Below are 15,016 nucleotides of genomic sequence, written 5' to 3'. Positions count from 1 at the left end.
CTTGCCTAGAACCTAGCTGAACCCCATTCCTGCTTCATCTCAGTTCTGCATGGGCTTTACTCTTCCCACGCGTGGAAGGGAGGCAGCTCAGGGACCACCATTGTGGGACCCTCTTGAGACACCTCCACTCTGATTCAGAAACACACTTCTACCTCTTTACTGTTAACTCCTACAGATGCAGCCAGCAGTTTCTGGGCACTTCTCTCAAGTGAGTGCTTCTTGCTGGCTTCTCCACTAGGATTTCAGGACAAACTACCAAGAAACTGCCTCATCCTCTCATCAGCCCTTCCCCACCCACTTCCACCTCGACTCACTTTGGTTTATCATCAGGAACTGAACTGGTCCAAGACCCAGGTTTCTGCTTCAGCCCAGGCCAGTACTCCTTGTTTGAGGTGAAAGCCTTAAAATTTAGCTCCCTGGCTCCTGCTTGGAAGCAATGTGTAGTGAATAAGTGTGTTTTGATTTAGGCAGGGTAGCTTGGGTTAAAAAAATAAAACCAGATATAAAAATGTCTGGCAAGGTTAGAATCAGACTAGGTGATTTACTTCTGAAAATTAGTTTCAGTGAGTCCCAGGGACTAATTAAGGTTTTTTAGAAAAAGCGTCTACCTTGGTACGCAGCCACCTCCTACATGCTGTGCATGTTATTGGGACTCGTATTATAGGAAATGGTATGTGAGAATCCGAGAGGGACTCGCTGCTGCCATTCTCCTTGTTGTGTCTGGTCTTCATCACTAGACCCAGCAACCCTTCTCTCCTTGCCTGCCACCTTCCCTGCCCCTTCAGTTTACAGAGGCCAGTGGGCCTCTGGCCACAGAATATAAAGTCCTGGGCTGTTAGAGGAGTCCTGTACTCTCTGCCTGCCCTTTTCTATCCTTTCCTTGAATTCTCTCCCCACATTAGTGATGCTGGGAAACTCATAAGACAGGCAAAGCAACTATTTAAAACTTTGTAACTGGGGCCTTGCCCCCACCTCCTGTTTTTTCTCTTTGCCTTCCCCCACTCCCATCTTTTCCCTTCCATCCTGTCTCTCCTTTTGTCTTCCCTCAATGCCCTCACCACCCACAAGGAATTTTCCATATCACTGTGAACTTTGCTGGTGCAGAGGAACATTATCTGTGTTCACCTTTTTTTTTGGACCTTAGCCACTCAGCTGTTTCTTAAACCTCCCTTCCCAAGGTAAAAAAAAAAAAAAAAATCCTTATTGGCCTGGTTGTTCAAAGGATAAGAATAGCTTTGTCCTACACTTAGTACCCAAACTCACTTCAGTACACTTACTGAGGCCATGAGAGCCTGAGGGGCACCTGCCTAGGACAGTAACTATGGCATGTGGCAAAGACCAATCAGGGACCAGAAAAATGGGATGATGTCCCCTTTCCCCATCATCAGCAGCCTCTGTCAGCAATGAGCTGTCTTGAACAGGGGGCAGGCACCTCCTGCACAGTAGCTGGTCAGGGCTGAGTGCAGTCCTGGGGCCAGGGATGACAAGCCCAGGTGTCATCAAAGGATCTCTGCACCATCTTAAAGAGGTGGGAGGCAGGGAAAGGAACACCAATGACTTTTTTCCCCTTAACCTTTTACAAATGGCATTTTGTTAATGGAAATCTGGGAAGCAGGTGTGATTACTTTTTTGCTCATAGATATTGTCCTAAGTTGAAATTCTCCCACTGCCCTAAACTTTCCCTAGTAGCCCTTTAAATTCCTCCCTTTTAGGTAGCTGTTTGCTCCGCCCTTTCTCCACCTCGTCTCTTATCTAGGAGCTGTTTTTAAGCATGATTTTTTTAAAAACAGGTTATATTGTACAGGATCAATATTTTGCTTTTTAACAAGGATATTTATGTAATAAACTTTGCCTTAGGCAGGTGTTGGCCAGAAAAGTCCAGATTCCTCTGGAACCCCACCCTGGCCTCTCCTGGAGCTCTGAACCTGCTGTGGAAGGAACTGGCCGTGACCTTCACCACTGGAGAGTGGGGTCTGTGGCGAGGGAGGGGGTGTTCACCGTGATAATATAGTGCTTCCATGGAGGGGTTTGGAAGTATTCAGTCCAGTTTCTTCTCATGTCAGCCGACTTCCTCGGCTGATTCTCCCATAAGCACCTCTCCACTTTGGCATATTTGGCACTAGAACTCCTGAGACACCACTTTTCATGTGCCTCCCTCCCCCGCAGCAGTCAAGGCTTTGGAGCCACTCTTCCGTAATGCCAGATTATTTAAAGAGAAAAAATACAAGACAAAAACCTTCTAGCACTTTGTAAACACAGTGAATAACCTCTTGGAGTATTTTTGGCTTTATATAAAACAAGGTTTTTAATTGTAAAATATAAGTGCCATTAGAAAATGCACAGGGCGTATCTTTGTTAAAGTAGATTTTTCAATGTTTTACAGAATTACATTTTCAAAAAAGTTTTTATAATGAAGTTGTTTATTAAAAACTTCTGAATGATGTGTTTGGAAGTGAACCTGTCTGATTGGGAAAAAGGGTTGGAGATAACCTGGAATTGGGAAGAAATGGAATCTCCAGACACTTTTAGCATCCAAGGTGATGGTGAGTGTAGAGCAGACTGTAACAACCCCTCATGTTAGCATCTACAAGATTTGTACTTTGAAACGAAAGATCTTATTTGGATGCCTTTGAGGTAAGTGACATTCTATCAGTTAATAATCTTGAATCCAAGGGTCAGAAAACCCAAATCAAATTGGCTTTTTTTTTTTTTTTTTTTTTTTAAAGATGACCGGTAAGGGGATCTTAACCCTTGACTTGGTGTTGTCAGCACCATGCCCACCCAGTGAGCTAACTGGCCGTCCCTATATGGCATCTGAACCTGTGGCCTTGGTGTTATCAGCACCACACTCTCCCGAGTGAGCCACGGGCTGGCCCCAAATTGGCTTTAAACAGTGAAATTTCACGTAACTGAAAATGCCAGATGTAGAGCAGTCTTTAGGTTAAGTTTGGGCCAGTGGCTTAGACATGGCCTCAGCATTCCTATTTCTTTCTGCCCTATTGTATGCAGTTGTGACTTCATCCTCAGCACTACGAAGTAGGTTCTCCCTCTGTGTAGGATTAGAATGCTGCCATGATTCCAGACCTGTCATTCTGACACGGTGCTGACCAGGAGGAGAAGGGGACCCTTACCATACTCTCAGGAATGAGGATTCCTTTTATTCACAGAAGCCCCTGTAAGCATCCTGTCTCATTGGCCTTGATGGCCAAAACCAGTCACTTTAAGCCAGTGATGACAAGGCTGAGACAAGATGGCTTCTTGAAAGAAATTTGGGGTACTGAAGAATGGATGCAGGTTGTGCAAGAAAAGACCAATGTTTACCGTAGTCACCTACTGCCCATGGTACACAGCTGGTGACAGAACTAAGACCTGACTATACCACACTCGTACCCCACCGTTGGGTTCAGACAGACTGTTGAGAGGCTGACATGGCTTCACCTTACATCGTTGCTTGGCTGACTGTCTCTAACAAAGGTAGCAGTCACCATCCTGGGCCCCAACCTTTGTGCTAAATCGTTCCATCAAGGACTCAGGCTGAAATTGCTTTCCTGTGGTTTGGAGACAGTATCCACAGCCAAGCAATGCGAGTCACTTGACCAGCCCAAAAGCTCATGGGGGGTCTTTAACAAGTCTTAATGTGCAGGTGTTTTGTGTACAAAGGCAGTGGGCTGGCCCTTCATCTCTGGTCTTCCACTTGACAGATGTTCACTGTCCACCCCAAGGGGGTCAGAAACTCAGCTGGGACCTCAAGGGAATCCATCTTGCCTGCTAGGGGGTGTACACACCAGGACAGGTCTGGGGGCTCAGATGAGGGAGCTCTCTTAAGGAGGCTGAAGGCTTTCTGGAGGAGGTGGCAAGAACTTCCAGGCAGAGATGGGGGTATTAGGTGTGCTGACCCCTAGGTCACAAGTTTGGGAGCTGAGACCACAGGAGTGCAGATAAATTTACAGAATCAAGGACTGCAGGGGCTTAGCCTACCCAAGTACAGACACCCTGCATCAGACTAGAGCCACCATTGTAAAATGGCTGGTACTGAGCAAAGGGTAGCCCTTGGGCCTAGGACAAAGTGAAGCAAGGTCCACCTGATTTTAGCCAACTAGCCCAGGAGGACCCAGCTCATGTGGGGGAAGCCAGGCAGGCAGATGCCTGCTTGCTCTTCTGATTTGAAGCGTTTCTGACCTTGTTTCTTCCCTTCTCTACATAAATATTTCCAGCACTTTCGTGTGCCTAACAATTACCATCGTTTGAGGCTCCCAGTTTGGGTTTGGTCAGTCTTTGCAAGGAATACCTCTCGAGCCCCTCTGCATATTCCTGAATAACTTATCCTGTGTAAGGCTTTAAGTGTACAGCTTACCCAAAGCAGCACTGGAGTGTGGGCGCCGGGTGACTCCCCCTGCCCACCGCAGATCAGACAAAACTAGTGGCCTGGCGTGGTGGCTGTGATGGGACGGTTATAATCGTCAGTGACCGGAGGTTGGGCCTGTTCCCTGGTGCTTGTTCCGAGCTACCCATGGCGTGGTACACCCCTGCACTTCTCCACACCTCCACCGCCGGCACTCTACTAACTCGGGGCCAGTTCCGCCTGGCGCCGCGGTCGCGTCCACAGCCGGCAGCCCCTACCCTTCCGCCGGGCCTCTACACCCCTCGCCCGGTGCAGCCGAGCGACCCAGCTAATTATATCCAGAAGGGGGGAGGGGCGCGCGGGGGGGCGGAGCATGCCCCAGAGGAGGAGCCTGCGGCGTCGCCTCTTCCAGCCGCGCCGCCAGTCTCGCGGAACCCGCAGGCTCGCCCGTGCGCTCCCAGCCGCTGCAGGCCAGAAGCCCCGCAGGTGATGGCCGACGAGGGGGCGGGGGCCCTGGACACCGCCGCGCGCCCATCACCCGGCCCCGCGCAGGAGGGGGGCTCGCGACCGGACCCCGCAGCGGGCCCTGGGGTCGCCCCACCTGCCCCCGGGCGCCGAGAAGCGGCCTTCGCGGCGACTGTGCCGAGCCTGGAGAACAAGGCTCCAGAAACCTGTGGCGCAGAGGCGTTGGGGGCTAGGGCGGGAGCCGGCGGGAGGGCCGAGGAAGTGACGATTGGGGAGGGCGCCATCTTCCTGGAGGAAGCAACGGAGGAGGTGGAGAAGCAGCGAGTGGGGGAGGAGAAGCTGGTGGGGGAGGGGGAGCTGGAGGTGGGAGCGGAGTCCCGGCAGGGCCCGGGGCCCCTGAACCTTGGCGGCCTAGTTGTGGACCCCCTGGAAGCCATCCAGTGGGAGCTGGAGGCCGTGAGTGCCCAGGCTGACAGGGCCTACCTCCGGCTTGAGCGCAGATTTGGGCGGATGCGCCGTTTGCACCTAGCCCGTAGGAGCTTCATCATCCAGAATATTCCGGGTTTCTGGGTCACCGCCTTCCTGAACCACCCACAGCTGTCAGCCATGATCAGCCCCCGAGATGAAGACATGCTCTGTTACCTGATGAATTTGGAGGTGAGGGAGCTCAGGCACACCAGGACAGGTTGCAAATTCAAGTTCCGCTTTTGGAGTAACCCCTACTTCCAGAACAAGGTGATCGTGAAGGAGTATGAGTGCAGATCTTCAGGCCAGGTGGTGTCTATTGCAACTCGCATCCGATGGCACCGGGGCCAGGAACCCCCGGCCCTGATACACAGGAACCGGGACACTGTCCGAAGCTTCTTCAGCTGGTTTTCACAGCACAGTCTCCCAGAGGCAGACAGGGTTGCCCAGATTATTAAAGATGACCTGTGGCCTAACCCCCTGCAGTACTACCTGCTGGGGGATAGGCCCTGCAGAGCCAGGCGAGGCCTAGCCAGGTGGCCCACAGAGGCCCCTCCTAGGCCCTACAGGTTCCAGTCTGGCTAAGTCCTGCCCAGAGATGTGGCACTGATGTAAGATCCCCTTTTGCCTCATGTGGACCTGCACACAGGCCAACAGCATACACTCTGCTATCTGCTTTCTCTTCTGTGCACTCTGGCTCCTCTGGATGTTCAGTGAACTCAGCTCCAAAATTGTGGCCTTCATGGCTAATCTCTACTGTTTCCATGTGGCCTTCATGTTGTTCTGTGTCAGCATCACAGGACTGTCACACACCACTCATCTACAGTAAGCACTTAGTGCTATGGATGTGTACTGCCATCATCTTCATGGCCTGCACGTATCTGTGACCATGGCCTTTCCACCCATTTTTGACATAGGCACCCACAAGTCATCACTAGGGGGACCAGTGCCTCTTTGAGGTCTCCTGCTTGAAGGCTACATCATGTTAGCCTTGCTCAACGATGGCCCTGCACACTATGACAGCCTCATCACCCAAGGTGAAGTGGGTGCATTTGGTGCTGGCTGCCAACCAGACTTGGACATTCCATGTCCTCAGAACTACAGGCCAGGCTACCACCAAAGGGACTGTTCAGCATCTGGCAAAATGGGCATGCAGCCAGGCTGCTGGGCATGGGTGAGGTCAAGGGCATGAAGAAGTGGACTGCACGTTCTTTGTGTGATCACACTGCTCTTCCTCCCCATGTTGGTCCTGCACCAAAGCCTGCTATTGGCTTGTGAACGTCTGTGCTGTACTACACCAGTGCCTGTAGTTTTGCCCAAGCCACCATCAGTCCTGCTGCCTTCTCCCAGGCCTACAAGCACCTCAAGAATTGCCTCTGGACCCAGGTGGGCCACCTGCTAATGCACAGGAGAGCCCTAATCCCCTGAGAACTCTGGCAGGCTGGCATATCTGGGCATGTGTTTTAGGTGGGGGCAAGGATGGCATCCCTCCCAGAAGCCTCGGTGACTGGACCCACACAGAAGCCAGGCCCTTTGCCAGCTCCCGTTGCCTCCTTTGTTTTTAGGCTGCCAGGTTGCAGGTGCTGGGGTGGGTGATGTTTCTGGTCATGGAGCCTGTCTACACCTACTCAGACCTCACATCATTTTTTCATTCAAGTGATGGCTCAGAAGAAAAAATAAACTGAAGAAGCAAGGATTTTTTTTACAAACAGCTAAGACAGTCTTTTTTGTTGAATTTGCCTCTCTGTCTCCAGAGAGGGAGAGCTTGTCCTGTAGACTGCCAGCGTTCTTTTTGCCCCCCTGCTTCTATGCCCCACCCCCTCTAGCAAGGCCTAGAATCTTCAAAGGGGGACATGCAGGACTTCTGAACAAAAGACAAGAAGTCCCCAGTGGCATGAATAATCATTTCATTTTATGCTGTGTTCTTTTAGACTAAATTTAGCCCCAACTCTTCTCCCTCCACCAGATCCAAACCGCTTCCCCCTCCCTGTGGGTTCCTGTGAGCTGTCCCTCCCTGCATTTCTTGTTTTCTTTTTTTTTTTTTTGACGGCTGGCCAGGCAGGGGATCCCAAACCCTTGACCTTGGTGTTATAACACTGCACGCTAACCGAGCCAATTGGCCAGCCAGATTCACCAATATATTTTGTAAATGAGAAGAGTAGCAGAACACTGCAACTTTAGAGGTTTTCTCTCAGTATGACCTTCTGTATGTAGAAAGTTAATGCTATATGCTTTTTATTTTGTTGCTTTTGAGTAAGACCCTGTGAATCTCCTTCACTGTTTCAGCCCACTGGAGAAATTGAGCTGAACAGGCCTATTTGTTGCTTTTAGTTGAGAATGTTTATAAGGTTGTCAGTGTAATTCTTCTTTGCCATTTAGAAACTTATGTGACTGTTCACAGTTGTTATCAAGCTGTTGTGGCCTGTTACTATAACTCTGTACTTAGAATGAGTTTGAATAAGGTGGTTTTGTAGGACTTAAGACTAGAAGTTGTTACCATGTTCTGTAAGGATAACCTCCAGGAAGAAATCTGTAACTCTGAGGGTCTATGATGATTCTGTGCCCTGCTGGCTGTGTTGTAACTGACATCGCTGTAGCTGACATTGCTTCTTCTCAAAAGAAATGTTCCTGAAGTTGCTTTGTCCAATTAGAAGAGAATTCGTGGCACTTTTGTCTTCTATATGCATGATGAAAAAATAAAAACTTTTCGGTTTTTATTGGGAAAAAATAACTTAGATCATGTTACTCCCCCATCTAAAACCCTCCACTGGCCAAAAAAATTTAAAGAAATAAAAATAAAGTCCCAATTCCTTGGCTGACAAAGCTCTGAATTTTCTGTGTCTGCCAACATCTCTCATTGATCTCCCCATCGTGCTCTCTGCTCCCCCCATACTGGCCTCTTTGCTCCTCAAACACACCAAGCATGTTCCCAGGTTAGGATTTTTGCACTTTTCCCTCTTTCTGGAATTTTCCCCCTGCAGATATTCTCATCTCTGTCTCCCTCAATTCAATTCATTCAGGCCTCTTCATCAGGGACCTTCCCTGCCCAGCCTGTCCAAAATAATCCTCCGCCTCTTCCCATCTCTTTTCTCCTTCCCTGCATGATTTTCTCTGTATCACTTGTAACTGAGATGATCTTGTTTTCAACTTCTTCCTTCCCCCTTTTGCATGTGTCAGGAGAAGTGGGACCCGTTTGCCTGCTATTTTGTCCCATATGGTTCAATGTCCAACACCTCAAAAACTGCTGGTGTGAGTGAATGACTATCCGTATGTGTCACTATGCTAGGCTCTGAGGAAATAAAGAACAGGGCATCGTTCTTGCCCAAAGGATTTCAGTTGGGTGATGAAGGGTGGGGGTGATATAGGGTGACCATATAATTTGTCCAGCTGGAACACATCTGGGAGTGAAAGGGTTCACTACTGATAATATCACCAGGACAAGAGACCTACCTGGTACATACATAACAGTCAAGCCGGGGTGAAAGAACCCAACTTAGTCCAGCTTGGCATGCAGTTCACCCCAACTGTATGTGATGTGGGATCAGAGTAGAGACTTTTCTGAAGCTGGGATGTTGGAGCTGGGCTTTGAGGAATGGGCAGTAGTTTAGAAAGTAGGGCTGGAGAAGGGAATTCCTGGTAGAGCGAACAGCGTGAGCAAAGACCCCAGAGTATGAAAGTGCATGATATGTTTAGGGCACGGCAGGTGCCCCGGGTGTGGCTACTTGGGAGAGGCAAGGCTGGATGGGTAGGTTGAGGCCACTTTCTGAAAATAGGAACTCTGAATGCCAACCCAAGGTATTATCCTGTGGATAGTGCGGAGGAGTATCAGGTGTGGTTCAGTGGTAGGGCGATCTCCCAGGGCAGCTGGAGGCAAAGAGTGTCGGCAACTCCACATCTCTAATGTCTTCAGTTTGAACCCTATCCATCTGTCCAGGCTGCAGCTCTTTTAGGAAGCTCTCCATGATTGCCTTGCCCTTGACAATCTCTGCCACCTCCCAAGTACTCCCTAAAGCCTGAATTTGGGGCACCAGTGCCTGGTTGGGCTGAACCCTGTGGGTTTCCTTTTTGTGCCAAATGCCTTTCCCTGAGGCTCCCAGGGGAATCAGGGTGAGCCTGTAAGCATGCTGGCCATCCAGGAAAGTGGTGCCCCATGTGTTCTGTCTGACCTGCACCTGAGGGTTGGCAGGTGCACTTTGGCTCCTGCATCCTGCATGCCCTTAAGTCCTAGACAACAGCACTTCACTAAAACCGGTGCTCACCTGCTCTTTCTGCTGCATGGCCAGTGGCTTGCTTCATTCACATTACAGCAACTGCATGTCTTACCCACTCTTCTGTGACGTGAGTCTCATCCTCAGAACCCACTCCTGCTTGCTCATTCGTTCATGCCCCAAATCACTCATTTGTTTATCCGTACATCTTAGCACCCCTTTTATACTGGGCACTGGAGAGACAAGATGACTGTGTTCTGGTCCCTGCCCTTAGTGAGCTCAAGGGTCTAATGGTGAGGCTGAAAAGCAGTGATAAACCACTGCTGTTTGTTGAGCACCTACTATGTGCCAGGGCTTCACATGGATACATTAGCCAGAGTGGCTCTCTAAACCTGAGTCAGACCATGTCCTTCTGCCCCAAACCCTCCAATGGCTCCAATTTCACACAAGAGGAAAAGCCAATGTGTTCTGCACAACCTGCAAGACTCATGATCTGACCTCTGATCACCTCTCCAACTTCATCTCCTGTACCTTTCCCTGCTCATATCACTTTCCAACTATGCCAGCTCTTGCTAGTCTTGAAACCTCACCTAAAACCTTCTTGCTTCCTGTTCCCTCTGCCTGGAACCTTCTCCAGATATCTGCATGGCTGGCTCCTCACTTCATTAAGGTTTCTCAGCTCAAATGCTCCAGTTTCACCTCTTCAGGGAAGTCTTCCCTGACCCTGTCATTCTCCCTTCCACTTTCTCTGATTTGGATTTTGTTATAGCACTTACAACCACCTCATATTATTTTGTTTATTTATTTATCTGCTTTTTTCTGTACACTCTTAGTGACTTTGTTTTATTCACTGCTGAATCCCACTCACCTAGAATAGCGCCTGGCATAGTAGGCAGCTTGGTAATGCTTTGTGGATTGAATGAATGCTCCACATCTTCGAGGGTCAGGAGGGTCTTCCAGGTGGGCAAGGGGACAGGGTGTACAAAGGCACAGAAGCCTGCTGAAGGCCCTTTCAGGGATTGAATATCCTAGGGATAAGAACTCTCTACTGCCCAAGGCAGCCCTTTTCCAAGCAGTCTTGGAGTTGAGGCAATACATGTCCCTGGGCCTGCTCCCGATGCCTACTAGAGAGAGCTGGCCCCTAGCTTCCACAAGCTCCAGTGGTGGAGAAAGGAGGCCAGGGTAAGGAAGGGGCTTCCCGCTCTGAAGTGGAGAGCAAACACGAACCTCAGATCTGGAGTTTGCTCACCTCCATTCTCTGCCCTATGCTGTTGACCTGGAACTTTGGACAAGTTCTGTTCAATCTGAGAAGAATCTGTCCTGAAACTGTGGTGATTGCTTGTAATCTGAAACTGCCTTGATTACAGCTCGGGAGACTTTGATATTTTCCTCCCAGGACATGATTTCAGCACAAAAATTCAAGGAAGTCGCTGGTGTCTGCTTGTCCTTGCTCAGCAGGAGAACTAAACATTGACTTGAGTCTAGGAACTTTGAGGCACCCACCCACAGGCCTCACCATTAGAGCTGACTCAGGATTCCAGGGTGCAGGGCTATGGTGGAATAGGCAACAGTTGGAAGGCCGATGGGCCTGGTGCAGCCTTTCTGCTCTTGACAACTCCCCTCTGTGTGGCCTTCAGCATATCTCATCTAAGGGAGAAAACTGGAATTCCTTATTGAAAGGAAAAAGTCCCTTCAAGGAGCCTCCCCCTTCCCATGCACCTCCAGCCCTCTGCATGGCTGGCTCAGTGATAGTGCTTTTGGTTGCAACTAACAGAAATTCTAACTTTAATTAACTTAGAGAATAGATTTTTTTTCCTTACATGAATATCCAGAGGTGAGACAGGCTTCGGGGCTATTTTATTCATCAGCTCAAAGACATCTTCAAGGACTTGGACCATCTTCTCTGATCTGCCACCCTTCTGATTGGTGCCAAGATGATGGCAGAAGCTCTAAGAGACATACTGCAATATCGCAACTCCAAAGAGGCAAACTGTCTTACCATGCCTCCCCTTAAAATGGCAGAAACTTCTCACACAGACCATTGTAGACCTTCCTGGTCCTGTGTCTTACTGACCAGAACTAGGTCACATGCTCACTCTTGAAACAATTACTGGCAAGGGGTAGCAGGGTACCATGACTTTCTTAGACTAAGCACCAAGGTGGAAAATGTCTGTCCATGTCAGTGGGGCAGTTAAGACCATCATCTCTATGAGCTCACAGTCATAATTCAGCCCTTCTACAGGACCCCTCTCCCTAGATGGCATTTTCACTCCGTGATGGCCCTAATAAGGCTTACAAGGTGCTGACTTCTGGGCCAGCTCAGGTCCAATTGCAAGGTTTCTGAACCTAGAAAAGTTCTTTGAGTTGAGCTAAGTCACTGCCAAACTAAGATTCCTAGGAAGCAGGCCCTTTAGATTCACGTTTGGTGGGTGAGAAGGAAATACTGTATGTGGCCCTTTTGCTTATCAGAACTCATATAGCCCTTCACAGACATCCTGTGATCTTACAGGTAAAAAAGGCAGCTGTATTGGTTTCTGGCTATAATGGAGTAACAGGGATCACATTTACCCACCCACCACAACCACCACAGCTAGAAAAACCAGAAAAAATACATGAAATCGTGGTTTTAAGGCTCTGAATGTTGAATAATAAAGGACAGTGATTCCAGACATATGGGAAACAAAAGAGGTGAGCCTATCATTGCCCCCAGCTTATTGCCTTGAGAATTTTCAGACAGTAGTACAGGGAGGGAGAACTGAAGTGGAGCCAGTGAATGCCATGAGTGGAGGAGATGGAGCTAAGAGTCTGGGGAGACCAACGTAACTAGAATTCATAGGACAGAGTATCAGACAGGAGAGCTGCACAGAGAGAAACTACTGGAGATGTGCAGAGGCTCCCCCTTGAGTATTCTGCAGAGTATTAACCCATGCTGCATGCAAGGAAACTACCTGAAGCCAGGTAAAGAATCATCAAGAAGGATTAGAGGGAAAGATTAGTGCCAGCTGCTCACCTGGATGGGGAATAGTGTCTATTCCCTACATCCATGGCACTGGGCAGAGTATCATGGAATATTAGGGAAAGTACTCAGGAAAGTCTTGCCTCAGAAGTGGAAAACTACTAGCTCTAGAATGAGCTCTGGTCAGGATTTGCCAAAAAAAATCTTATAAGCAAGACCTGAAAGGATCAGACCATTGCCAAATAACTTAACTGTCTTAGAATAAAGCTCGAGAGGATTTTATAGGATTACAAATATATCCAGTACCAAACAAGGTAAAATTCACAATTTCTGGCATCCAACCAAAGATTATCAGCCCTAAATGTGGCAGGCAACAAAATAAATGAAGTAAGCAATCAAAACCAACCCACAATTGAAATGGATGTTAAAATGGGCAGGTAAATACATTGCAAGTTATTCTAATCTTATTCTATGTGTTCAAAAAGTCAGGGAGACCCTCACATATATGATCAAAAGATTTTTGACAAGAGTGCCAAAACCATTTAATGGGGAAAGGACAGTCTTTTTAACAAATGGTATTTGTAGAACTGGATATCCACATGCAAAAGAATGATTTTGGATTGTTACCTTACATTACATACAAAGATTAACTCTAAATGGATCAAAGACCTAAATATAAGAGCTAAACCTATAAAACTTCTTTATCAACAAAGTGAAAAGGCAGCCTACAGAATGGGAGAGAATACTTGCAAATCAGATATCTGATATAAGATTAATATCCAGAATATATAAAGAACTTCTATAGCTCAACAAGAAAAAAACAAACAACCCAATTAAAAAATGAGCAAAGGACCTGAACAGACATTTCTCTAAAGGCGACATACAAATGGCCAATAAGCATATTAAAAGATGCTCAACATCACTAAACATTAGGTAAATGCAAACCAAAACCGCAACAAGATACCCCCTCACACCCTCTAGGATGGATATTTTTTAAAAAATAATAAAAAATAAATAACAAGTACTGGCAAGGATGTGGAGAAACTGAAGCCTTTGTGCACTGCAGATGGGAATGTAAAATGGTGCAACTACTATGGAAAACAGTATGGCAGTTCCTCAAAAAAATCACTGCATGTTCCACCAATTCCACTCCTGGGTATATACCCAAAAGAATTAAAAGTGGAGACTCCTGTAAACAGATATTTGTATACCAATGCTCATAGCAGCAGCATTCATAATAGCCAAAGGTCAAAACCCATTCCCACGGATGAACAAATGGATAAACAAGATATGTATATACAGATAATGGAATATTATTCAGCCTTAAAAAAGGAATGAAATTCTGACATATGCTACAACATGGATGAGCCTTGAAGACCTTATGCTAAGTAAAATAAGGCAGACACAAAAGGTAAAATATTGTGATTTTACTCATATGAGGCACATGGAGTAGTCAAATTCACAGAGACAGAAAGTAGAATAGTGGTTACCAGGGGCTGGGGGAAGGGGGAATGGAGAGTTTCAACTTGGGATGATGAAAAAGTTCTGGAGATGGATAGTGGTGATGGTTGCACAACGTTGTCAATGTACTTAATGCTACTGAATTGTACACTATAAAATAGTTAAAACAGTAAGTTTAATGTTACATACATTTTACCACAATAGAAAAAAGTAAAATAGAGACATGGAAGATATGAAAAAAGGCCTAAATCAAGTATCTAGCAATGAAAAACACCGGATGGGATTAATGGCAGATCAGACAAGGCATTAGATCAGTGAACTTGAATGCATAGCAATAGAAGCCATCCAAAATGAAACACAGAAAAAAGAATCAAGAAAAAAAAAAAAAGGAAGTGCATCAGTGGATAGGACATCAGTGGTGGGACAACTTCAAGCAGCCTAACATATGGGTGATCAGAATTGCTGAAGGAAAGAAGAGAGAAGGAGGATAGTAAAAATATTTGAAGAAATAAAGCCTAAAGCTTTTCAAACTTAATGAAAACTATAGATGCATAGACCCAAGTAGGTCAACGAAGCCTAAGCGCAAGAAACATCAAAATCAAATGGCTCAAATCCAGTGACAGAGAAAATGTTAAAAGCAGTCAGAAAAGACTTGTTCCATTCCATATAGAGGGAAGAAAGATAAAGAAAATATCAAATTTGCTGTTGGAAGCAATGCAAGAGACAAGCAGGATAATATCTTTAAAGTAATAGGAAAGAAAAAAAAATTGCCAATCTAGAATTCTTTTTTTCTTTTTTTTTAAAGATGACTGGTAAGGGGATCTTAACCCTTGACTTGGTGTTGTCAGCACCATGCTCACCCAGTGAGCCAACCAGCCATCCCTATACGGGATCCAAACCCGTGGCCTTGGAGTTATCAGTACCGCACTCTCCTGAGTGAGCCACGGACTGGCCTGACAATCTAGAATTCTATACCCAGCAAAAATGTCTTTCGATAATGAAGGGAAATTGAGACATTTTAGACATATAAGAGCTGACAGAAGATTCCTCACTACAAGAAATGTTAGAAGACATCTTTCAGGCAGATAGCAAATGATATCAGATGAAAATCTGGATCTA

At 47.1% G+C, this 15,016-nt stretch overlaps 1 protein-coding gene across 1 annotated transcript; it reads left to right on the top strand.

Annotated features, from left to right (window-relative positions):
* The first annotated feature begins 4,788 nt into the window (after positions 1-4,788).
* On the top strand, positions 4,789-8,070 carry LOC134384495 (putative testis-specific Y-encoded-like protein 3). The gene has a single exon (XM_063106044.1). It carries the CDS (start codon positions 4,832-4,834, stop codon positions 5,855-5,857), a length of 1,026 nt encoding a protein of 341 aa, XP_062962114.1. The 5' UTR covers positions 4,789-4,831; the 3' UTR covers positions 5,858-8,070.
* Positions 8,071-15,016: the final 6,946 nt, after the last annotated feature.

This window comes from Cynocephalus volans, chromosome 1 (genome assembly GCF_027409185.1).
Source record: "Cynocephalus volans isolate mCynVol1 chromosome 1, mCynVol1.pri, whole genome shotgun sequence".
Taxonomy (NCBI): domain Eukaryota; kingdom Metazoa; phylum Chordata; class Mammalia; order Dermoptera; family Cynocephalidae; genus Cynocephalus; species Cynocephalus volans.
This window is presented reverse-complemented; position numbering and strand designations above follow the sequence as displayed.